The sequence below is a fragment of the Cladophialophora yegresii genome (assembly GCF_000585515.1).
Source record: "Cladophialophora yegresii CBS 114405 chromosome Unknown aczIN-supercont1.4, whole genome shotgun sequence".
Classification (NCBI taxonomy): Eukaryota; Fungi; Ascomycota; class Eurotiomycetes; order Chaetothyriales; family Herpotrichiellaceae; genus Cladophialophora; species Cladophialophora yegresii.
The window spans coordinates 1272038-1293492 of NW_006913048.1; the positions used below are offsets into that span (position 1 = coordinate 1272038).

The 21455-nt window shown below is 54.1% G+C and overlaps 10 protein-coding genes across 10 annotated transcripts; 6 read left to right on the forward strand and 4 right to left on the reverse strand.

Moving 5' to 3' along the window:
• Positions 1–1558: 1558 nt before the first annotated feature.
• On the forward strand, positions 1559–3043 carry A1O7_05780 (uncharacterized protein; the record flags this gene model as incomplete). The annotated part of the gene is made up of 1 exon (XM_007759788.1): positions 1559–3043. One exon carries the CDS (start codon positions 1559–1561, stop codon positions 3041–3043), a length of 1485 nt encoding a protein of 494 aa, XP_007757978.1.
• Positions 3044–3806: 763 nt separating this feature from the next.
• Positions 3807–5029, reverse strand: A1O7_05781 (delta-aminolevulinic acid dehydratase; the record flags this gene model as incomplete). Its single annotated transcript, XM_007759789.1, has 2 exons — positions 3807–4715; positions 4775–5029. The coding sequence occupies 2 exons, from the start codon at positions 5027–5029 to the stop codon at positions 3807–3809; spliced, it is 1164 nt and encodes a 387-aa protein (XP_007757979.1).
• Positions 5030–5516: 487 nt separating this feature from the next.
• A1O7_05782 (uncharacterized protein) lies at positions 5517–6616 on the reverse strand (the record flags this gene model as incomplete). The annotated part of the gene is made up of 3 exons (XM_007759790.1): positions 5517–5611; positions 5664–5873; positions 5926–6616. 3 exons carry the CDS (start codon positions 6614–6616, stop codon positions 5517–5519), a joined length of 996 nt encoding a protein of 331 aa, XP_007757980.1.
• Positions 6617–8071: 1455 nt separating this feature from the next.
• On the forward strand, positions 8072–8480 carry A1O7_05783 (uncharacterized protein; the record flags this gene model as incomplete). The annotated part of the gene is made up of 2 exons (XM_007759791.1): positions 8072–8167; positions 8208–8480. 2 exons carry the CDS (start codon positions 8072–8074, stop codon positions 8478–8480), a joined length of 369 nt encoding a protein of 122 aa, XP_007757981.1.
• Positions 8481–9643: 1163 nt separating this feature from the next.
• Positions 9644–11164, forward strand: A1O7_05784 (uncharacterized protein; the record flags this gene model as incomplete). The annotated part of the gene is made up of 4 exons (XM_007759792.1): positions 9644–9658; positions 9723–10591; positions 10666–10933; positions 11039–11164. The coding sequence occupies 4 exons, from the start codon at positions 9644–9646 to the stop codon at positions 11162–11164; spliced, it is 1278 nt and encodes a 425-aa protein (XP_007757982.1).
• Positions 11165–11221: 57 nt separating this feature from the next.
• A1O7_05785 (3-oxoacyl-[acyl-carrier protein] reductase) lies at positions 11222–12310 on the reverse strand (the record flags this gene model as incomplete). The annotated part of the gene is made up of 3 exons (XM_007759793.1): positions 11222–11460; positions 11552–12100; positions 12166–12310. The coding sequence occupies 3 exons, from the start codon at positions 12308–12310 to the stop codon at positions 11222–11224; spliced, it is 933 nt and encodes a 310-aa protein (XP_007757983.1).
• A 511-nt stretch (positions 12311–12821) lies between these two features.
• Positions 12822–14842, forward strand: A1O7_05786 (uncharacterized protein; the record flags this gene model as incomplete). Its single annotated transcript, XM_007759794.1, has 9 exons — positions 12822–13042; positions 13104–13323; positions 13376–13484; positions 13542–13554; positions 13603–13797; positions 13878–14008; positions 14082–14233; positions 14283–14553; positions 14604–14842. The coding sequence occupies 9 exons, from the start codon at positions 12822–12824 to the stop codon at positions 14840–14842; spliced, it is 1551 nt and encodes a 516-aa protein (XP_007757984.1).
• A 348-nt stretch (positions 14843–15190) lies between these two features.
• A1O7_05787 (uncharacterized protein) lies at positions 15191–16713 on the forward strand (the record flags this gene model as incomplete). Its single annotated transcript, XM_007759795.1, has 2 exons — positions 15191–15521; positions 15572–16713. The coding sequence occupies 2 exons, from the start codon at positions 15191–15193 to the stop codon at positions 16711–16713; spliced, it is 1473 nt and encodes a 490-aa protein (XP_007757985.1).
• Positions 16714–17961: 1248 nt separating this feature from the next.
• Positions 17962–19001, forward strand: A1O7_05788 (uncharacterized protein; the record flags this gene model as incomplete). Its single annotated transcript, XM_007759796.1, has 2 exons — positions 17962–18121; positions 18202–19001. The coding sequence occupies 2 exons, from the start codon at positions 17962–17964 to the stop codon at positions 18999–19001; spliced, it is 960 nt and encodes a 319-aa protein (XP_007757986.1).
• A 661-nt stretch (positions 19002–19662) lies between these two features.
• A1O7_05789 (uncharacterized protein) lies at positions 19663–20323 on the reverse strand (the record flags this gene model as incomplete). Its single annotated transcript, XM_007759797.1, has 3 exons — positions 19663–19894; positions 19973–20103; positions 20171–20323. 3 exons carry the CDS (start codon positions 20321–20323, stop codon positions 19663–19665), a joined length of 516 nt encoding a protein of 171 aa, XP_007757987.1.
• Between the last annotated feature and the right edge of the window lie 1132 nt (positions 20324–21455).

A 21455-nucleotide genomic window follows, 5' to 3' on the forward strand; every position in this document is an offset into this window, starting at 1 on the left:
TGTATTTGTAACTGACGGTGGCGGTGCCTGAAATCTAAGCTTGAGAAGTTCTGGCCTGGATGTCGCGGTCGAGTGTCCGTGTGTGTGTGCCGTCGTAACATTGTACCTGTGCTAGGAATGACGCGTCTCGGAGGCGGGTTGGAGCGTGTGAATGGGTGGCTCTAGCAAGCAATGTGCGTGAATTTGGACAGGTGACAGGCCGGGAGCGAGAGATCATCGTCTGCAAAACGCCAAAATACCATCATCTGAAGCCTACATGCGGCATGACCAGCCGATTGATCAACCGCGCAAAGACGGGCTGGTATGTACGACGATCTCTTGACCCCGCGAGTAGTTTGGTGGTGCGATACCATCACTCGAAAAGTCCGCTGTCCAATTGTCGTTCTCGCAACCATCGCACCCGCTCTCTGCATCTGGGGGCAATCAAACTCGAGTCATGCGCGTGTCGTTTACGAGTAGTCGGCGATGAACGCTCAATGAAGGACTGAGTCAAGCTGTGATGGCGGCCCGCGGCAGAGTCTTCAGCCCTATGGCTTGGGAGCGGTGGGTAACGCCTCAGGATGGCCTCGCATTCAGACTATGCGCGTTCATAAAACAAGGCAAGCTTCGAGCCAAATGAAAGCTAGGGCAACGGTAATGGTTGGTGGTGCACGAAGGGAGACTAATTACGGAGTATGGCACTGAATTTGGGATGAAGGGGGCCAAAGGTCGCAGGCAAAATGCGAATCGCAAATTAGGGGAGTGAAGGCTGCTGAGTGCCCTTAGGTAATCATCACGCACCAAACCACCGCCACTGGAGCACCTAACGGCCCGCCTACGGCCCACCTGCTGCCACAAACTGTTTGGGGCCTGCCGCCTGTGCGCGTTCTGGAACTCTGGCTGTTGGCCTAAGGCCGATTTGCGTATCCCAGTCTGCCTGAAATTATCCGACTTGCCGCGACAGGCTGTACCTAATTAGGTACTTTTGCGAGTGGGTGCTTGCACGACATCTATTCCAGCTCTTCAGTGGCTCGTATTAGCGGTCGCTGCATCGAGCCTATCTAGGGTTCTTTCATCAGGGCTCATGAACACGGCCCTGCTTTCGTATGCTCGACAGCGCCCAGACCGCTACTGCTCGCCAATTGCACTACATTGTCATTGTCACTGCCCTTCTTCTCCAGCCACAAGCTATCGCCGCGAGCAGCTGTCAATTTAGTCCGCCGCTTCGTTTCGTGACTGCTGACTACGGAGCACTACAGCAACCTGCTTGCTCCGGCTCGGTTCCCTTCTCGTTCTTGGCTTACGAATGTAGCCCGCGGCCTCGTTTCTAACTCGGCTGTCACCCTCGTTGGCTTATACCGTCATGTCGCCCTCGAAACGGCTGAGTAACCGACCAGGCCTATTCGTCGCGGCCACGCTTCCCATCATTTATGCACTCATCATCTTCTGGCTGAGACCTGCAACTCGTGGTCGAATTCAGCATGCCTTCCCCCACATGTCATTGGTCCAGCATGAGCGGAGCACCGCCGTTGAGTACGAGTTCTTGCACGCTTAGAAGGCATACAAAGACCGCGCCTGGATGGCCGATGGACTGACACCATTGTCTGGACAACCCAGACAACACTTTTGTGGGTGGGGAGCGACGCTGGTAGACTCTCTCGACAGCCTATATCTCATGGGGCTAGAAGACGAATTTAAACGAGCCTTAAACGCCAGTCTGATGCTCGACTTCACGAAATGCCTGGACGATGCTGAAGTGAACCTGTTCGAATCCACTATTCGGATCCTGGGAGGGCTGTTAGCAACATATGACCTGGCCAACGACGTCAGATTGATTCCCAAGTTAGTCGAACTCGGCGATGTCTTGCATACCGCTTTCATGACCCCCAACGGCATGCCCCGAACCCGGTACAGACTGGGACAGAGTGAGGGACGATCTCGAGCGCCTAGTACCGCTCCGGTGGCAGAGGTTGGTACTTTGAGCCTGGAATTTGCGAGACTCTCACAGACCACCGGGGACCGCAAGTACTTGGACGCCGTCGACTCGCTGAGTCAGAAACTTGCTCAGACCCAACAAGACTCTGGCATCCCGGGACTCTGGCCGGAGACAGTCTACCCCGGTTCGGTGGGAGGTCTAGGGTCCTATTTTGCGCGGGGAGGCCTTCGCTGGTCTCTGGGAGCTGGCTCGGACTCTGCATACGAGTATTTGCTCAAATCTCATCTGCTACTGGGTCGACAGACAGACTTGTACAAGACTATGTGGAAAGCTGCCTCGGAGCAGATTAAAGAACATCTGCTCTTCCGGCCAGCAATTCCTAATACAAACAGAACAGACGTGCTCTTCAGCGGCACTGCTGTCAAAGTGCCCGACCGCGAATACATAACCCTGGAAACCAAGGTCCAACATCTCGCCTGCTTTGCTGGCGGCATATTTGCACTTGCATCACGAATATTTGAGGAGCCACAAGACCTTAAACTTGCGACGCAGCTCACCAACGGCTGTGTATGGGCATATCTCAACACCCCGACGGGGATCATGCCAGAGTCTTTCTCCGTGATGCGATGTCCGCATGAAGACCCCCGTGAATGTGAAGAAGCTTACCGCGTATTAGAGGGTCATGGCCAACCTGTGTGCCTAAACGGAGTGTGCACCGACATGCTCCCGCCCGGGTTTCTTGAAGTCAGCGACCCGACCTACCGACTTCGGCCTGAAGCAGTCGAGTCCTTGTTCATCATGTGGCGCGTCACTGGGGACGAACACTGGCGAGACGTCGGCTGGCCGATATTCCAGTCCATCATTAAACATACTCGTGCTCCCTACGGTCACGCGTCGCTTGCAAGCACTATCCAGCTTGTCGACCGACATGCCTGTGAGAACGACCTGTGGGTGAACAAGAGGGGGCCATTACAGCTTGATGAAATGGAAAGCTTCTGGTTCGCGGAGACGTTGAAGTATTTCTACCTCCTCTTCAGCGAGCCGGATCTCATCAGCCTGGACGACTTCGTGCTGAATACCGAAGCCCACCCATTGCGCTTAACAGATGAAATACGAGGCTTCGGGTGACGACTATGGAAGAGAGAGTTCAATCCAAAGCTCCTGCTTGCGTGGTTTACTCCGCTGTCAAGCACACGCAAAGCTCACCAGTTCAAGGTCGCAGTCCCGCACCCAGTCACCACTTGGCTCCCTGCGGCCGAGGAGTTGTCATTCCAGACGGGAATCACAGTATTTCCGGACGTTCTGTCCGACACTTGGACAGATCAGACATTGGGTACATGGGCAAGGAGCAAGCGTGATAGGTATTTATCCAGATTTGGCAGAGATTGCGGCTGCTATTAGCTTGGCTGGTAGTCTGAGTGGTGAGAAACAGAACAATTCAATACGAGAAGTCAAGGGTTGAGCGCATTGGCGAAATAATGAGCCAGGCCAAGAGGGAGGAGACGCAACGAGGCATAGCCCAGCACAGTAGCAAAGTCCTGGGGACGAGAAGAAAGGGGAAGAGGGCTTTGCTCTGATGTATGACGTGCGCTGACGACTCGTGGTGGGCGGGCTTGCTTGCTCAAGTGTACAAAGCACAGCAGTCCAAAGTGCAAAGACTCTTTACTGTAGGTATCGACATTTTGTTATTCACATCATAGCTCGTCACGTCGTTTTTGGGCCCATCTCATGCGTGTCCATCTATCGCTCACGGAGTATCACCCACCCAGTTACTCAGTGAAGGCGAAATCGATGGCTGTACAGGAAAACAGAGAAGGTGCCTTTGGGCTCAGGCTCGCAGGGTCCTCTCCCTCCGGTTCTTTTCATCTCGCCCGTTCATACACACAGTCACTCATACGCTCAACCAATCCAGAAACTCAGGCGTAAAGTAGCTGACTACAATTCCTGCCCCGGCTCTCAGGATCCCTTCTGTGCTCTCGAACGCCATGGTCTTGAGATCAAACACGCCGGCCTTGGCGCCCGCATGAATCATAGCGTACTCGCCGCTCACCTGGTACGCGGCAATGGGCATGTCCTTTGCGATCTCCTTCGCATCCGAAATGATGTCGAGGAACGACGACGCGGGTTTCACCATGATGATGTCCGCGCCTTCTTGGATGTCTCGCGCGATGGCCCGTCTCGCGAGCCCGCGACCTCCAGGAGGCAGTTGGTAGCACTTCCGATCGCCAAAGCTGGGGCACGAGCCCGCGGCGTCGCGGAAGGGGCCGTACAGACAGCCCGAGAATTTCGCCGCGTAGGACATGAGGTTGACCTGGTGCGAGAGGCCCGCCTCGATGAGTTTCAGCTTGATGGCCCGGATGCGCCCGTCGTTCATGTCCGAGGGGGCCACGCAGTGGGCGCCCGCGTGCGCGTACGCCATAGCCACGTCCGAGATGCGCTCCACGCTCATGGCGTTATTCAGGCTGCCGTCGTCGCGCAGGATGCCGCAGTGGCCGTGCGACGTGTATTCGCACAGACAGACGTCCGCGACGACAAACAGTTGCGGGAAGTGCCGTCGGATGACTTGGATGCCCTTGATGACCGGGCCTTCAGGGTCGTCGGCTGCTGTGCCTAGTGCGTCTTTTGCGTCTGGGGCCAGAGGCACGCCGAAGAGTATGACGCTGCGGAGGCCCTTTTGTACAAGTGGCGTCAGGAAGGAGACAAGTTTGTTGAGGCCGAGCCGGTTCTGGTTCGGGAGTGAAGGGATGGGGGTGATTTCGTCGGGGTTGTCGGTGATGAAGAGAGGGTAGATGAGCATGGACTGGTTACATGTCATGTCAGCGCTTCGAGATCACTGTAATAGATGAACGAGCTGCTCACCTTGGTCAATTGTCTCTCTGCTTGCCATGCTCGTGACAGAGGGTGGCTGTAGCCGGCGTGGAGCTGGCTGGAGATATCGCCTGCGATGCTCACGCTGGTGGCGGCCGTAGAGGTATATGAGCGGGCCATGGATGGCCGCGAGATGGTCGACTGTGTGTCATTGGTGCTGATGTTGCTGGCGCTCGTTCGAGCATTGTTGGCCTGAGACGGCGAGTCGCGGAAAGCGATGTCTTGAACGAGGGATGAGAATGACATTGCGAGTAGGATGAGGTGGGTGAAGGGGGGATGTTGCGCTCAGTGTCGTCGTTGGAAAATATATCTTGCAGCGTCGAGTCGAATACAGTGGGAACGAAGTGCTTTCTCAGCTTCAAGTGGAATACGTCGTCGGTGGAGAGCTGAGGCGAACTATTTTGCGCAATCGCCAGCAAAGTCGGTCAGCCGAAATAAAATGCAGGCGAGTTGACGGCGGAGAAATCCGAAGCTTTGGATTCGCTGGCCGGAAGATGCGCCTCGGAATCTGGGCGCACGAGAGAAAAAAGTGAAAAGGGCTTGGGAGACACTCCAGGCCCATGGCCTGCACGAGCAGTCTTGGGGGCTGTAATATGTTTCAAGGGTATACGGAAAAGGCGCCTGTAAATGACCTCTAGCGATCCTCTATGGAGTGATACAAGTACTGGTTTTACCACGTGGGAGAATCATCGCCATCACACTCACGCCTTCCTAATGCTAAGACCTCATGTCTCTATAATTGTATGTCGTTGTTGAGAAGGCGGACCTCTTCGCCAGGCTTGAAAGCGGGGAGACCGATATAGGGGCATCCGTCACATCGGAATGCGTCTGATTTCGATTAGCAAACATACCACCGACGAAGAGCATACCAAGAGCTTACCTCCTAGGCTGCAATTGCCACAGCTACCAACTTTTCCTGGCACTGTAAAGTCCACCTCGGCAAGGTCGTCGGCTTGCAATTTTAAGGTGTTTAATGCGTTGTCGGCGTTCTCTCTTCTCGCGTTGTCTTCGGCTTCCAGCTTCTGTGCGAGGCCACAAGTGCAGTCTTTGCACGCGCGGCGCCGTTTGGCCTTTGGCTTGCATTCAGTGGCTAAGTATGGTCAGTAAGGAGTCACCACCGGTCCCCCAAGTGTTCGACTCACGAATTTTAATAGGTCTCTTCAAGTCGTCCTCGTCCAGCAAGGTATCTTCGTCAATCAAGTCATCGTCAGAATCGCCAGTTCCATCGTCAAAACCCACGCCCGCAGGTATAGTATCATCCACACTTTTCCGCTTGCCGTTCAATGGAAGTGAGACAGATTCCCCATTCGAATTTCCGTTACCGAGACCGCCAGCAGCCTCCGATGTCTTTTTTTTTCCAAACTTCAGTGGCACAGACACCTGCGCACCATAATCTACCTTCACAAATCCAAGGCCTGGTTGTGGGGATAGGCCTGCGAGAATAGCTTCGTTCTTCTCAGGTCCATCGATGGCTCCGAACGTCTGATCTTGGCTGCGCAAGTGTCCGCCGTTCTTCAGCGCTTTGACTAGCAAAGATAGTATATCCCGATTCAACAAATTCTGGCTCTCACGCCGTGAACCATCAGCGTCACTGAGAATAATTATAACGTCGTAGGTAGTCTGGGGAAGGGACACGAAGCCAAGGGCGAGTCTATCCAACATTTGGAGGTCGGTGTGAGCGCGGTCGTGCATTTCAATGACAGCAGTCAGTTTCTCTTGGTGGGATGAAAGCGAGGGAGGCGAAAGGAGCAGGGTCCGCTTCGAGGACTGCGGCGCCTTCGAAATCGGCATGACAAAGTCGTCCGAAGTGTCCATTAACACGGAGGGCAACATGGCGGCGACGATGAGGTCCTCTTGCTGTCTCGATAGGTGGTGTGGAAACAACAAAGGAAATCAACCCAAAACCCTGGGCTTAGAAATCGGAATTTGTGACGTGCACCAGAGGGGCAGTTGTGGCGCTAGCCCTGCAGGATCCCGATGCGTCGCTTCTGCGTTTTTCTCCGGCCTGCGAATCTGAGTACTCTGCCCACGTGGGATGTTGATGGTGCCAGTTCCTGAATGCCTGAGGCAGGAGTACAAGTATTGACCTCTTAAGACCAGTTTTTGTATGTGTTCAAGTCCCAGGATGGGACCTGTTGCAGGGTGATGATGATTGAAATCAGTGCTCTCACGTGTCCCAGTTTCCCGATATTCTCCACTCTCACACCACCGAGGACGAACATGGATTGACAGCGAGAGGCTACCTACTGTGTAGTTTACTTAAGAGGCTCAGGGCCAGTCGTGCCTACAGCCTGATTGTTTGCATTGCAGTGGATCCATTTCGCGATATTATTTCCCTTATCTTTGACTGTTGCTCAATATTCTCTCATGAATTGCCTCATAGGGTATCCACTCTTCGGCCTCTGACCACAGGCTGTTCGTCGCCAGACATGCGGCCCGCCGCTGCCCAGTACCACACTTAGTATGGCTTCATCACTATGCTACGGATCTCCTACGCAGCACTGTGGTACACAGCCTTGCTAGACTCAGGCAAATTGGTACCTGAATCGAAGCTCCTCGATGAGTGGACTAGCGTCTAGTGGGTACCCAGCCAGCAACGAACCCCGCGCTAAGTAAGCCGAATTGGAAAGGCGGAGCGTACAATCCGGGGAAGGCGCCCCTGCAATTGGAGCGATGGGCAGGGAGGCCCGGAAAAAGCACAGGGTCATGCGAGCAACGGGGCCTTTCTCTGCAACTTCTCCCCAATCACGGTAAACAGTGTCTAGAGCTTTCTACCAGTAAGCCACCTCGTCTCCGGCTTCATCTTCCCTGACTTAATAACTCTCTCCAACGAGCCCCCTTCCGCTTAGAAGCAAGTCAAAGCTCACTCGTCCTTCTTCCCTTCCTTTTCCTTCAACCGTGATCTCGCATATCTCTCACAACCACCCAGCAAAGCAAGTAATCAGCGAGGTGAGTCGTATTCCAGTGCATTGGAGATCGATCATACCATTGGTGGTCCGAGCTTCGCTTTCCTTTGATCTGCAGGGTCGCGTGTCATCCTCGTTCCCTTGACTCTACCTCTACTCCAACTTCATCTCATTGACTCTTACTCTCTCTACAGCCGCAATCGACCAACACTCTGACTCTTGACTCACTCTATCACTGTCTATCACCTCTTAACCGTTCGCTGTAAACTCTCATCCGACCAGTAAGTCATTCCGGACTCTCCAAGTCGACGCTCACTGACCGTTGACCACCAAGTGACTCGTACAAACAAAGGAAACGACCGCAACCACAGTGCCATCGCCGATGGTACCGCCCTTCCTGAAGAACGTCTCCCCCGCTACTTCGCCAAGCACGGACACGCTGATGCTGATCCCAAGGGTGTCAAGAAGCAGGGCGGTGGTAAGGGTAACTGGTAAGACTTCACTCTCACAATTGACAGCTGCGCCTCGATACTAATGCCGATAGGGGCCGTGACGGCGAGGAAGTCCAAGACTATGACTACACTTTCAACAACGCTCGTCGTCGATCCAACTCCAGCACCCAAGCTCTAGGAGACTTTAAGACCAAGTTCGAAGCCATGGATACCGATCCCGTCTTCGAGGAAGAGTTGCACGGACCGACCGAAGAGGATATCGAGAAGGCTTCCACCCATGACAGCACTGATTCCAGCACCTTGGGAGGAAGTGTTGATGATGACGACAAGAAGATGTAACACTACAAATCCTTTACGGAGAGATGATAACATGAACCTTCACTCTCGACATACGGCGCAAGGGGATGGTGCTTTGTACGGCTGTATAACTGTGGCCCCATACAGCGAGGCTTTCAGCTGCTGTGCTCAACCAATTGTGAATCGAATGAGCTTGGACCAGGGATGGCACGAATGATTCAAACGTGTATTACATAGCAGGAATCAAATCCACCACTGGAATGTGACAACAGAATATCCTGCCGACAGATTACATCATAGTCCTCGTGGAGAGTCCTTACTGCTACTGTGCCTTTTGCAGATTGCCGGTTACGGGAGTGTCCGGTACGTCACCCTAAGATCGTGCTTGCTGTTGAGTGTACTTCCTCACCGACAAGGCACTGGTTGTCGCGCGACATATCGAAGTGAGACGGGCATAATTGCAGCTTCCTCGAATCGACAGCATAGGATCCCATATTGCTCAACAAGACACAGTGGCTCAGGGCTGTGCTCGCCCAGATTGCCCTCGGTGCCTCGCAATGGAATGCCGAAGGTCGGAGCATTAAATGCCGAAGTTGAACCTTAAGCCCCGTCGGCACCAGCTGTCCACGCGACTCTTTTCGTCTGAATTGCGTAACTGCCCTCCACACGGATTTAGAACCGGAAGATTTCTTCAGGAGATGCGGTACACTTTGATATCGCGCGTATAGAAATCGAGCGGAGAGGGACTACCAACCTATGCACAGTCGATTCGACTATCTTTCACGTCGGCGCGGATACCGACCATGGCAATGCTTCACAACTGCGGCGATCCAGCGTCTCGTGGCGGCTACTGACCGGCGGTGTTATCACATTGCTGCGAAGTTGAAGGGACAACTTGGTCGATGTTGTTATTGAGAGAATTCCATCACTGTCTACGGCTAAGCCCAACTAACATCAGCATGGAGCGAAGAATACATCTCCTTCGTACCCCCTGGACTCAGCCTTGTTGGGGAATGTGGGGTATTGTGGGGTTGAGGTATCGACGACAGGAAGTCCATCGAGCAAGACCATAGTCAAGTCGAGTGGGAAATCCTCCGTAGTATGCAAAGATGTGCCAAATCTGATCCTGGTCTCAAAGATCTACATATGCGAGCTTACCCGAGCCACTGAACACGCAGGTCGCTCAAAGCAGTCAGTCGGAGGTTATGGCAATCTCAAAGGTGAGTGGGCTCTGTAGTAGCCCAACGCATGTCACCACCACAAGACTGATCTGTCGGCGTTTAGATCATCATTGTTGGCGCTGGCCCAAGCGGCTGTGTCTTGGCACTCCTCCTCGCCAACGCAGGCATTGACGTCGAACTTCTCGAAGCGTCAGACAAGCTCGACGACTCGCCTCGAGCCAGCTTCTACCCCTGGCCAGCAGTGTACGAGCTACAGCGGGCCGGGCTTTTGCCAGAGGTCCGCGAACGAGGCTATGTCGTCTCAGATGGCGTCTCGTGGCGCAAAGTGGACGGCACCCTCCTCGCCAGAATGGACACCAGTGCCGTCCCATTCGACCGACGCCTGCACGGCCTCCCCCTGGGTAAGCTCCTTCAACTCACGCGGGAGCATCTCGACAGAAAGCCCAACGCCAAAATTAGATATCAACACAAAGTGACCAAGGTCGACCAGTCCGATGCCCAGGCCCACGTCTTCGTTGACACGCCGGACGGTGAGAAGACCTTCTCAGCAGACTACATTGTCGGGTGTGACGGAGCTAACAGCACCATCCGCCGGGCTCTCTTCGGCGACGACTTCCCTGGCCGAACATGGGATCAGCAGATCGTCGCCACGAATGTCTACTACGACATCTCCAAGTACGGATGGGGTCAAGGCGCATTCATCGTCGACCCCGAGTACTTCTGCCTCGTTGCACTTTTGCAGCCCGATGGCCTATATCGTGTCAGCTACGGCGAGACCGTCGGCTTGACTCGAGAAGAATATATTGCTCGCCAGCCCGAGAAGTTCCGCAAGATACTGCCGGGCAGTCCGGGCCCAGAGGACTACAAGCTCGTGACGATCAATCCCTACAAGATCCACCAGAGATGTGCCGACAGTTTCCGGGTCGGAAGGTTTCTCCTCGCCGCGGATGCCGCTCATCTTTGCAATCCTTTGTGAGTGCTACTGCCCTTGAATGCCAGTTGTCTCGGCAGGAATGAAACTGACCAATGATTCTATGTTGTCGTAGTGGCGGCCTTGGACTCACGGGCGGGCTCGTCGACGTCGGGAATCTCTTCGACTGCTTGAACGGCATCCACCAAGGTCTTGCCGACGACAGCATTCTCGACCGATACAGCACGGTGCGGCGAGATATGTGGTTCAAGATAATCGACCCTGTCTCGTCCCAGAACCTGCGCCACCTTCTGCAGGACCCAGATGTTGCCATGAAGGAGGATCCGCTGTTCCTCGAACGCGACAAGTTCTCCGACCCGGAGTTTGTCGCAAGCTTGGTTACGGTGAGTGCCGTCCTGTGCTCATGTTCTCATATGTTCACCCACCATCGCACGTGGTCGGTCTCGCACGGACCGAGGTCTTGTGAAAACTGACAGTCATCTCACCAGGGGATCAACGACATCATGTACGACTTCACCAAGGAGTATAAGCAGTCAGCCGCAGGTCACGATATAGGACCCAGCCCCCACAATGAAGCAGTGGTCAAAGGAGTGGCTGCTGTGGGAGCTGACTGACGCAAGCGAGCCATTTGTGATATCTCGCATCTTATCTTCCGCGATCATTATAGAACTTCAAGGCTCGTTCTGATACCCAGGCAAGAACATCACCCCCAGCTTGTACAGCTCGTACTTGTCCAGCGTCTCCCTGCCGAAGCTGCACACCCGCTCCACATCCTGTCTACAGTCAAAGTAACATCCTCGCAACGCCTTCGCGCGCCCCGCAGCAAGATATGCCACCGTATTCGCACACAGCTCAGGCACATCCTTGAAGATCGATCTGATCTGGGCCTGGACTTCGGGTGTCGTGTTCTCTGCAGTTGCCACAATCAGACTTGTGCTCTCAAGCTTAGGCGAGATATAGGTAGCAAAAAGACATGTACAAGTAGCATAGCACGAACTCACCAGTGACCATCTTCCCCCACACCCCGCCGGGATGCAAACAATACGTATGCAACTGCTCCCCCAGCCCAGCCTGCTCAAACTCCTCCTGCAAACTGTGCGTGGCCCGCGCGACCGCCGCTTTGCTCGAATTATAGCTAAGCCCACCGGCCATATCGACCGTCGCGGCCCGGGACGCCATGTTGACAATGCACCCGGACTTGCGTTCCTTCATGCCGCGCAACACCTCGTACACGCAAAGCATGGTGCCCTTGAAGTTGACCTCGATGGCCTTCCAGAAGCCCTCGAACGTTTCGTCAAAGGCCAGTCTGCCCACGGCGATGCCCGCGTTGTTCACGAGGATGTCCACGGGTCCTAAGGTCCCGGCGATGCTCGCGAACGTGCGCCGCACGGTTTCGACACTCGTGATGTCGCATTGATAGACCTCGGCGCGCACGCCGTCGTACTTTTCGCATGCGCGTTTCGTGTCCTCGAGCTCGTCGACCAGGATGTCCAGAAGCGCGAGGTTTGCGCCGGAGTTGGCCAGCGCGATGGAGATGGCGCGGCCGATTCCTACGGCAGTAGCGGTGTCAATTGACAGATGGGAACCACCAGGACAGGACCGGGCACAGACTCACCTCTCCCTGCGCCGGTCACCACGGCGACTTTCCCCTTATTAGCCCCGGCGAGGCGTTCTGGCAGGATCGGTCCGTAAGGCTCGTGGTTCAGGGGCAGTGTCGAGATGCCGAATCGCGTGGGGTTGTATTGTTCTGGGTCTGCCATGTCGGTGACGGTACACAGATGATCTTGAAGCTTGAAGGGTCGTGGATGTTTGGACTCAATACTCACAGCGACCAGTCAAGGCCTAATTAGGACACCCGTTGGATATAACACCGCAAAGGGAAAGCTGTGTATCCTCGTACTGTAACCCCACAGGTACCGACGTACCTTAGTCTGGACAGCATTTCTCCCTGCAAGTCGAGCCCTGCCATTCCCCCAATTGTGGAGTAGTTGCAGTCCTGTACGTATTTCCATGCTTGGTGGGCGGGCGGGCTGGAGTCGAGTTCCTGGCTTACCCCACAACGCACAATGGGCAAGACGCGGAGGCGGAGGCGGAGTCGGTGGATGAGCACTCACTCACTTCAGCCTCGTCCACCAGCACATCCGAGACTGTCAACGAGTGCGTATATGATTGTTGGATGGCCTTGTGCTCGTCGACTGCATTCGCCGATTAACGAGAAGCAACCCACCTTACGTTGAATCGATCTTCGGCTTCTCCTCAGCAGATTTAGCGATGCCTCGTTTGGATTCTCTACAGCCTCAACATGTTTGGGTGCTCGGCGCAGTCGGTGCATTAGTTTTACTGGCATTTGGTCTGCTCTCGCTCAAGTCGAGAACAAAATATCGATACCCGCCTGGCCCGAAGGGAATTCCGGTGTTTGGGAATCTATTTCAACTCCCACCAGCGTATCCAGGGGCCAAGCTCATAGAATGGGGCAAACAATATGGAGATCTGTGAGTGCTGCTCGTGATGCATTGGGTCCGTCTGTGTGGGTGTGCTCACCATTGGCATTAGTTTCTCAGTGCAACTTGGCGCAAGGAGATGGGTGTTCCTCAACTCCTCGAAGACGGCGCAAGAGCTCCTGGAGCGGCGCGGTAGGCTCTACATCAGCCGGCCCGAGTTCCCCGTTACGCAAGACATATTGTCCGGCGGCAAGCGCATCGTCATGATGGGTCATACAGAGCGCTGGAGGCAGCTCCGCAAGATCATGCACCAGCTCTTGATGGCTAGCAATGTAAGTCTATTTGGATGTGGCCGTTGGTGGTGGGAGCTGATATTCGCGGAAGTCGGAGACCTATAAGCCTTTTCAGGATGTGGAGTCCCGGGCACTTGTCTGGCAGTATTTCAAGCGCCCAGATGAGTTCTACCGGCATGGAGCTCGGTTTGCAAACTCAGGTAAGATGGGAAGTTATAAGATGCGTTGCTGCTACTGCTGACGGCTGTTCTGTGCAGTAATCTTCTCTGTGTAGGTGATACGACGAGCCGTGCTTGTGACAAGCTGACCTTGTGGTAGCGTATTCGGTCGTCGAACAAGCATGGAAGACGAGAACGTCCGCCTGTTATTCTCGACCATCGACGACTTTCTCGAAACTCAGACGTCGCCGTCTTCGAGCTTGGTCGAGCAGTTCCCGTGGTTGGTGAGGGCCATGCCTCGGTCTCTCCAGTGGTTTAGACCGAAGGCGGAGCGGTCGTATAGGAAAACACTTGGGTAAGTGACACCAACGGATACCTTCACACCTATCCATCAGGCAGATATGAAGGAGGGCAGAGGCTGAGCTGGCCCAATAGCGTGTACACTGCTTTCTTTGACGACCTTGAACAACGTATCAAGAAAGGAGAGAACCCTGAATGTTTCGCCCGTGGGATGGCGGATCTTGCCACCAAGTATGGCTTCGATAAAGCCCAAGCCTATTTTGCCGGTAAGACCAAGGAACTGCAGATTGGCTGTTCGCTTCTTCCACGCCGTGAGACTGTTGGCTGAAAATGGGTTAGCTGGATCGATAATCGAGGCCGGCAGTGACACGACTCGCAATCAGATCAATGTCATGCTTGCGGCAGCGGCCAAGTATCCTGCCTGGGTTGCCAATGCACAAAAGCAGCTCGACGAGGTTTGCGGACATGCCGCGAGGCTGCCCACATTCGATGTAAGGAGATTCTCATGTGATACCAAGGTCTTGTGTTGACGGCTGTTAGGACTGGGATCGCCTGCCATACATTGTCGCAGCGGTCAAAGAAACGCTCAGATGGCGACCGAACATGACAGCTTCAGGAGTGCCTCGAGCTCTGATCGAAGATGACACATACCGCGACTTCGTGTTCGAAAAGGGGACCATATTCGTCTACAACCACTTCGCCATCAGTCATAACGAGGAAGAATACGCGAGGAACGAGGAGTTCCTGCCGGAGCGATTTCTGAACGAGGATCTCCAGGAGTTGTTAAAAGGGCATTTGGGGTTCGGCACGGGTAAGTATCCCTCAGCCTGTTGTTGGTCCGATCCTGGTCTGACCATGAAGCAGGGCGACGGGTTTGCCCCGGCTGGCACGTCGCGACCCGGAATATGTTTATCGCGTTCTCTAGGCTGCTTTATTGCTTCGACTTTCAGGAAGTGCCAGGGGCACCCATTGATGACTGGAAGATCGACCCGCTGGCGCATGACCATCCGCCATTTCGGATTCGGATTACCCCAAGAAGCGAAGACCATGTCAGATTGATTGAAAGGGAGTGCGCCCTGGCTGGGGAGGAGTTGGAGTGAATGCGATTCGTGGATCAAGTGAATGTGAAAGGGAGGTGAAGGTTCGAAAATCAGTACACTGGGTCGCTGCCGTAAGAAGCAATTTGCTGCGTTCAACGGTAGTCCTATTCGTTAACCACGGTCAACTCAATATCCAGTAAAGATCTCTTCCGGCAGAGTGTTTCAGTTCATTCACTTTCGAGACCCGTTGACAAAATGACCTGACTTCGTAATCGGAGTTGAGTTTCGCAGAGCCAAAACCCCTTGAATTTGTACCAGCCACAATTGTCACAGCCTCACTGTATCAGCCTTACAGATCTCCCTCAGCTGCATTTCCACCCCGCATTGCGTCTGAGTTAGCCTCAAGCCATGCCGCAGCCAGGACACACAACAAGTCCATCTCAGGCTGCGCAGACCTATCTTCCAGTCATCATAAAATGGGGTGCTATCACGACGCTCATTCTCAGCATCTTGCTGTTCAGCTCCCTTCTCACCAGGATCATACCTGAAATGCCGCCTGTTCTGTTTGATATCGTCCGTCGCAACTTCGACCCTGGCGAGCCGTCAAGCGAGTTCTGGGCGCAATGGAAAAACCCTGGAGATGTCTTCTCGGTCCTGCTGATCCTTGGTGGTGATGTTGTTGGTCGTGCTTTGGCTCAGCTGGCAGGCTCCCGTCTGACCCCAGTTGCTTTCTCTTTCGGTAACATCTGTGATCTTCGTGGCTAGGAGAAATGTACTGACGTGTGCCAGGATGGGTCGCGTTTGCCGTCACTGCCGTTGTATCCGCCGTTGGCGAGAACAAGCTCATGCCCCTCCCTGACTGCGCCTGCAAAGTAATCAACGGGGAATCTGGCTACGTTCGGGAGAACACCTCATGGATCATCGGACGAATTGTCAGAGACTTCGATCACTGGAAGGATCCAGCTGCTACCTCAAAGGTGAAAGAGCTGGTTGAGAAGAAGTTCGAGTTCGAGAAAGCCCAGGCGCTGCAAGACACAGGCTCTTCTGCATCAGTGGAGAAATCTACCCAAGCTGGGCTTTGCGTATCCATCTACGAGGCCGAACCTGCTCGTAGAGGCTATCCCGGCTATGACTCTCTGTACTGGGTAGGTTTTCTCACCACTATCGTTCAATTGGGCATCGCCGCCATTCCAGCAGGCATCTTCGGAGATTGGGGGATCTTCCTGATCACAATTGCTGGTATTTTATTATCTGTGGTGACGGGTACTCTTCCACAGTGGGCCAAGGAGAAATGGGCCTGCAGAAGCAAGTCTAAGAAGATCGTGATCCTGACCAGAGGCAATGGCAGCCAGCACGCTGTTGTCATTCTGGGCAATGGGAACGGGCTTGACCTTGAGGATCTTGCGGCCGGTCAGACGAACGTTGACGTTTCGGCTTCTTGGTTTACACGAGTTACACTGATCGCGCTTGCCTTGCTCTGGATCCTCCTTTTGATCACGGCCGCTGGCATCCAGCAGAACACTTGGTTCTTGCTTGCCATTGGCGGCGTGGGCATCCTTCAGAACATCTTCGTCGCTGGATGGAGACGCGACCCGAAAGCCTTTGGTGTCCCACTCAAATTTCTCAAGGTCATTGGTGAGAATAAGGTGATGGAGGCTCTTTATAAAGTCGAAGAAGAGTATCACCATGTTGGCGCCAGCCTGATCGACACGTTCTTCCCTGGCAAACTCAGATCCGACGAGAAGACGAAGTGGGAGGACTACGAGAAAATTGCTAAACAGAAGGATGACGCGGCGAAGAAGGCGGCACGGGCATCCAAGCAGCAGAACGGCGGAAGTCAGAACACCACAGGGAACAGTGCGCAGGGAGCTACGACACAGACTCAACCAGCTGCCCACAATGCACAAACTATATCCTCGGGCACCACCTGAAGAGCCAGAAGTCATGAGTATGATTGCAAGACCACTAGAAGGGATCGGCTGGGCATATGATCATGTATCAACACGACTTATGAGCATACTTGGCGAGTAAGAGAGATTTTTTCGAACACCGAGATCGACACCTTCGTGTGCCAAATAAGGCGCTAGTTGGGTATGCGGAATGGGGAAATTACACCTCTGATGGAACTGGCACGAGACTCACACGAAAGATTTCAACCTGGGTCGGAAGGGCATCGTCGACAAAGCGACGATACCGACACGACCTCTACTTGCCTCGTCTGAAAATAATTTATGGGCTGGGCTTTGTTTGACCGATATCCTTGCTACACTCGGGACGATTTGGAAAAACCATGTGTGATGAACTTTCTGATACCCTCTGAATGGCCATTGAATAGTTAGTGAATGGATTTCGAGAACATCCGCTTTTAATCCGTTGCATCGTTATCCCTGCTCTCGTGTTCTACTGTGATTGTCAGCCGGTGGGATTGCACCATGTCATTTGACAGCGCTGTTCGCTGCAGGTTCCGTATGTGCTGCGACGACACGCTGGGTCATTTCCAACGATAGATCGTTGGTGAGTGCCCGGGTCGTGGCGGTGCGAGAACGCCTCATGCGGCTGTGCGCTTTCCTCCCAACTGGTTTCCCGTACCGCGAATGAAACTGGCAGGAACTGCTTTCGACCGGAGCAATTTCACCCGTGTTTCAAAGCGCTTGACACTTCGCTTCACTGGCTTCCCTCTGCTTTCCTGAAACGCTGCGATTCAACCTCAAACTCTTGAGCGTCTCGCGCTGGTTCGCCACGTAACCGCTCCCTTCTTTCCCCATGCGCTGCGCCCCGAAGGGGTCGACGCCACCAAATGCAATCGGGCCACGGACTACCTTTCCGACGCCTGGTCGCTGGGTCTGGGCGCTCATAACGGTCACTTTTCGTGACCTTGGTGCCTTCACCTCTCCAATCGGAAGTCAACCAGCCTCGCTGGCGATCGATGAGTCAAAGGCTTTGCTATTTCGAACTGGTGGCCACGAGCTCAAACACGGACCAGCCTAGAAGCGGAAGTCTTCACAGAGTGCTATGCTCCGGTTGTCCTCGACCCCGTTGCTCAGACCGGTTGGTACAAGTTATATAGCAATCGACGTCGCTGTGTGTGTTTGCCGGGATGCTCAACCCCAATTCACGATCTAATCTACACAGTACACTCATTACACAACATTAGAACGATCTGTATCGAGTCACTCACTATGAACCACTTATGCTCTCTTGCACTTCTAGCTCTTGCCGCCCTTGTCAGCGCCCAATCTGCGCCAGGGTTTCCCATCCAAGTCGATACAAACCTGCGTGCAGACTTCCAGGATACTTCCACCAGCATCAGTCCAGCCGGTGTGCTGTTAAATCGCGATGGTGAGCCTCGTCATGTCACGTCCGCAGCATACCGTCGGACTCCGTCAATAGATATCTCATTACTGACACGCACATTACAGATGTCCTCGAAGAACCCACAATCGTTGGTCCCTCCGACTCCACCAGGACAATCGACTACATGGTCTTCATGGTGGATCAGGACGTGATCTCGCCCTCCGATCCTTCCACTCGCATACAATTCCTCCACTGGTACCAGCCCAACCTCGCTGGCGCCAGCGAAGTTCTTTTCGACTTTGACAGCGATTCGAAGAACTTCACCTCTGCAACGCCCCTCGCTTACATCCCTCCCACACCGCCAGGCGGTGACATCGCTCATCGATACACCCTGATCATGTTCCGCCAGCCCGAGGGGTTCAACATTCCCAGTGGATTCGAGAGCTTCTTTGAAGAGAAAAGCGATCTGTCGAACCGCTTGGACTTTGATATCGCGGCCTTCGTGAGCGCATCTGGCTTAGGAGAGCCAGTAGGCGCGAACTGGTTTCAGGTGCAGAATAAAACGGCGTCAGGCTCGACTTCGAGTTCGACCACACAGTCAGCGTCGGCGACGTCAACGAGCACAGAGGCAAGTTCGACTGAGTCGGCGACAAGCACCGCTACAACTTCGACGAGCACGGAGACAGAGAATACCTCGGCGTCAGGTGCTAAGAGCACAACAACAGCATCTGCGGAAGTGGCCACTTCGACTGCCGTTGTGACGCCTTCGCAGACACTGGAGACTATCGCTTCGCCAGCTCCCAGCTCCAGCGCTACTATCAGCTCACCAGCTGCTGGCGCCGCCGGCATAGTGGCCAGCATTGGCAGAGGGCTCATGGTTAGCTTTGTGCTCACCATCGCCGGTGCGGGATGGTGGCTACTGTAAAATATACGACAAATAGAATGCGGAGTGCTCTGGCACTGTAACATTTCTGAATTCAGCAAATATACCACTGATTCTGCACATATTGTACCAATAGGGAGTCATGTACGAAGAGTCACGATGTTCGATACCAAATGAAATAGAGGTTAGGCAATTGAAAATTTCAGCAAACACGAGTCAAATCCGACCATTTGGACCAGAACACCTTGAACTTTGGGAGAGACAACTGTCTTGGTACCGTGGCGTACGGGGATGCCTCGTAAAAGGTTGTCGCCGCTGAGTCATACGAAGACCTCTCTAATTATGGCTCTCCTAACATGAGAGCACGTCAAAACGCCGACGCTCTAGCCGCAGATGAAAGGTATTGCGGATCGAGTATTCGTCGACACCGACGATTGTCCTCCGCCTCTCAATCATCTCCGTTCTTCCATCGCTATCGACAATACACATACAGGTGCCACACGCCACTTCGCTTTGCCACTTTTTTGTCCAAACCAAGGAGAGCCAGTGGCGCTGTAGACTTCATGTGTGCTTTGTTCACCCTGTCGACGACTCGACCTTGTCTATCGGATCAGCCTCAACGGCCTGGTCAATCAGTCATCTGGGAAGATCGAGGAATGACCTCGCTGGCTCGAACTTCCCCACTCAAACCCGCATGCTTGTCCTAAAAAGCGCGGTGTCGTCCGGTGGTCCTGTTTCTCTTTCCAACCCAAAGCAAGACCGCCCCCATGATGGCACTGACAAGGAAGAGAAGCATGCCGACGAGATCAATCCACACCTTATCATGCATGGCGTGCATGCGAGTCACGAAGTATCCATTGTCACCTTCAACCGCGTGCCAGAAAGTCTCAGTGACGAGCTTGCTGATGACGGTCCTCATTATGCCGAATGCCGCGCTGATACGATACAGAGTACCTTCGTTAGCTTGCTTCTGTGGACTGCGATAACGACCAAATGTGAGCTACCCAACTTACCTGTACAAGAAGAACATGACGAGGTCCCACGGGCAAGCGAGCGCGACGGGGCGGTAGGACAATTTGAAGGGCACGAGACCCAGAGCCAGACCAGTGACGATGGCGAGCGAGCCGAGCACGATTTCAAAGTTCTGGACCTCATGTTATTATCGTGTTGAAGAAGGTTTGAAGTCTGAGTCTGCGAGGTGCAGAACTTACGAGCGTCCTCGGCAAGCCATGGTCCTGCCAGTATCCTTTCTCGTGCACGTAGAGGTAGATGGTCAGCACGCCGGTCACGACTTGCGCGCCGCGGATGGCTCCGTTGGCGACCATGACGATGCTTTGGCCGACGGTTGCGTCTCTCCAGGCCATATTTGCGGTGGTGGTGCGGTGCGACAGGATGGAACAGAGGCAGAAGGGTTGCTGTGAGGGAGGCAGAGGTCCTTTGGAATTGTACAATGGAGAATAGAGGAGGAAATGGCACACGATTATCGGCTGGTGACTATGACGGTTCGTTCATTGTCGAGAAAGAAGGGATTTGTCAAGCGTGCGCGAAGCGGATCTAAGGGATGTTGATTTTGGCTACTCGCCGCGGATTTATTGTCGTGCGACCATTGGGGTACTGCCTCACCTTCACTGCCGGGGCAAAGTGAAGGGCGCCGGCAAGCAGCAGTTGATACGGTATCAACTGTGTGCGCTTCCGCATCACGCCAAGCGTTTCATGAATGTTGAGGCCCTTTGTGTGAGGCTGGTTGCGAATTGAGAGAGATATGAGCGATGAGTTGGATCTGGCTGTCGGGAGTGTCTGTTATTTGCACAAAGTTGTCGCGCCATGTTGGGGGTCTTTCATCGAGCAAGGCGCGGGTGTCATTGTGACCTCTTGATGCCGAAGGTCTAGTGGTTGCTTGCATTGTCTGCAGATCTCATGCTGGGTCCTTTGCCAGTCGTGTCTCATGGTGTTTTCGTGAGTTCCAGGTGTTCGGAACATATACTTGTCGCTGCTTCGCCATTGATTGTGAAGCCATTGCTGGTGGTGGACCTTCGACTTCTTTCCCGGCATGCGCAAGCAGCACTATACTCGGCGCAGACATCAAACAGTCTGGCTGCCAATGTCTGTCATGCCGCTGAATTGTTGACTTAGTAACTGGTTGCCTGCTCCGCGTGCGTGTGTGCACGCCCGGTGCCCGGCAGAAGAGGAGCTGTCACGGCCATGGTTACACGGACAGACACAGGCGGATACGTGCTGCGGCCGAGGGGTGGGCAGAACGCGAAGTACCAGTGTACCACCTCCGCAGGAGGACTCGAGGGAACAAGGGAACAAAAGTCGCTCCTCAAACAGGGTAGGGTAAATGCATGATCTGGGCAGCTTCTTGTGACTTCCCTGACGGAAAGTGACGAGCTCCTGCGCCACACCAGCCAGCTCAGCTCAAAACATAAAGGGCGCCTGGAAAGAAGGATGGGTAAGGACGATCTCGTTGCAGGGACGGCTCAATCCAAAGGCGCT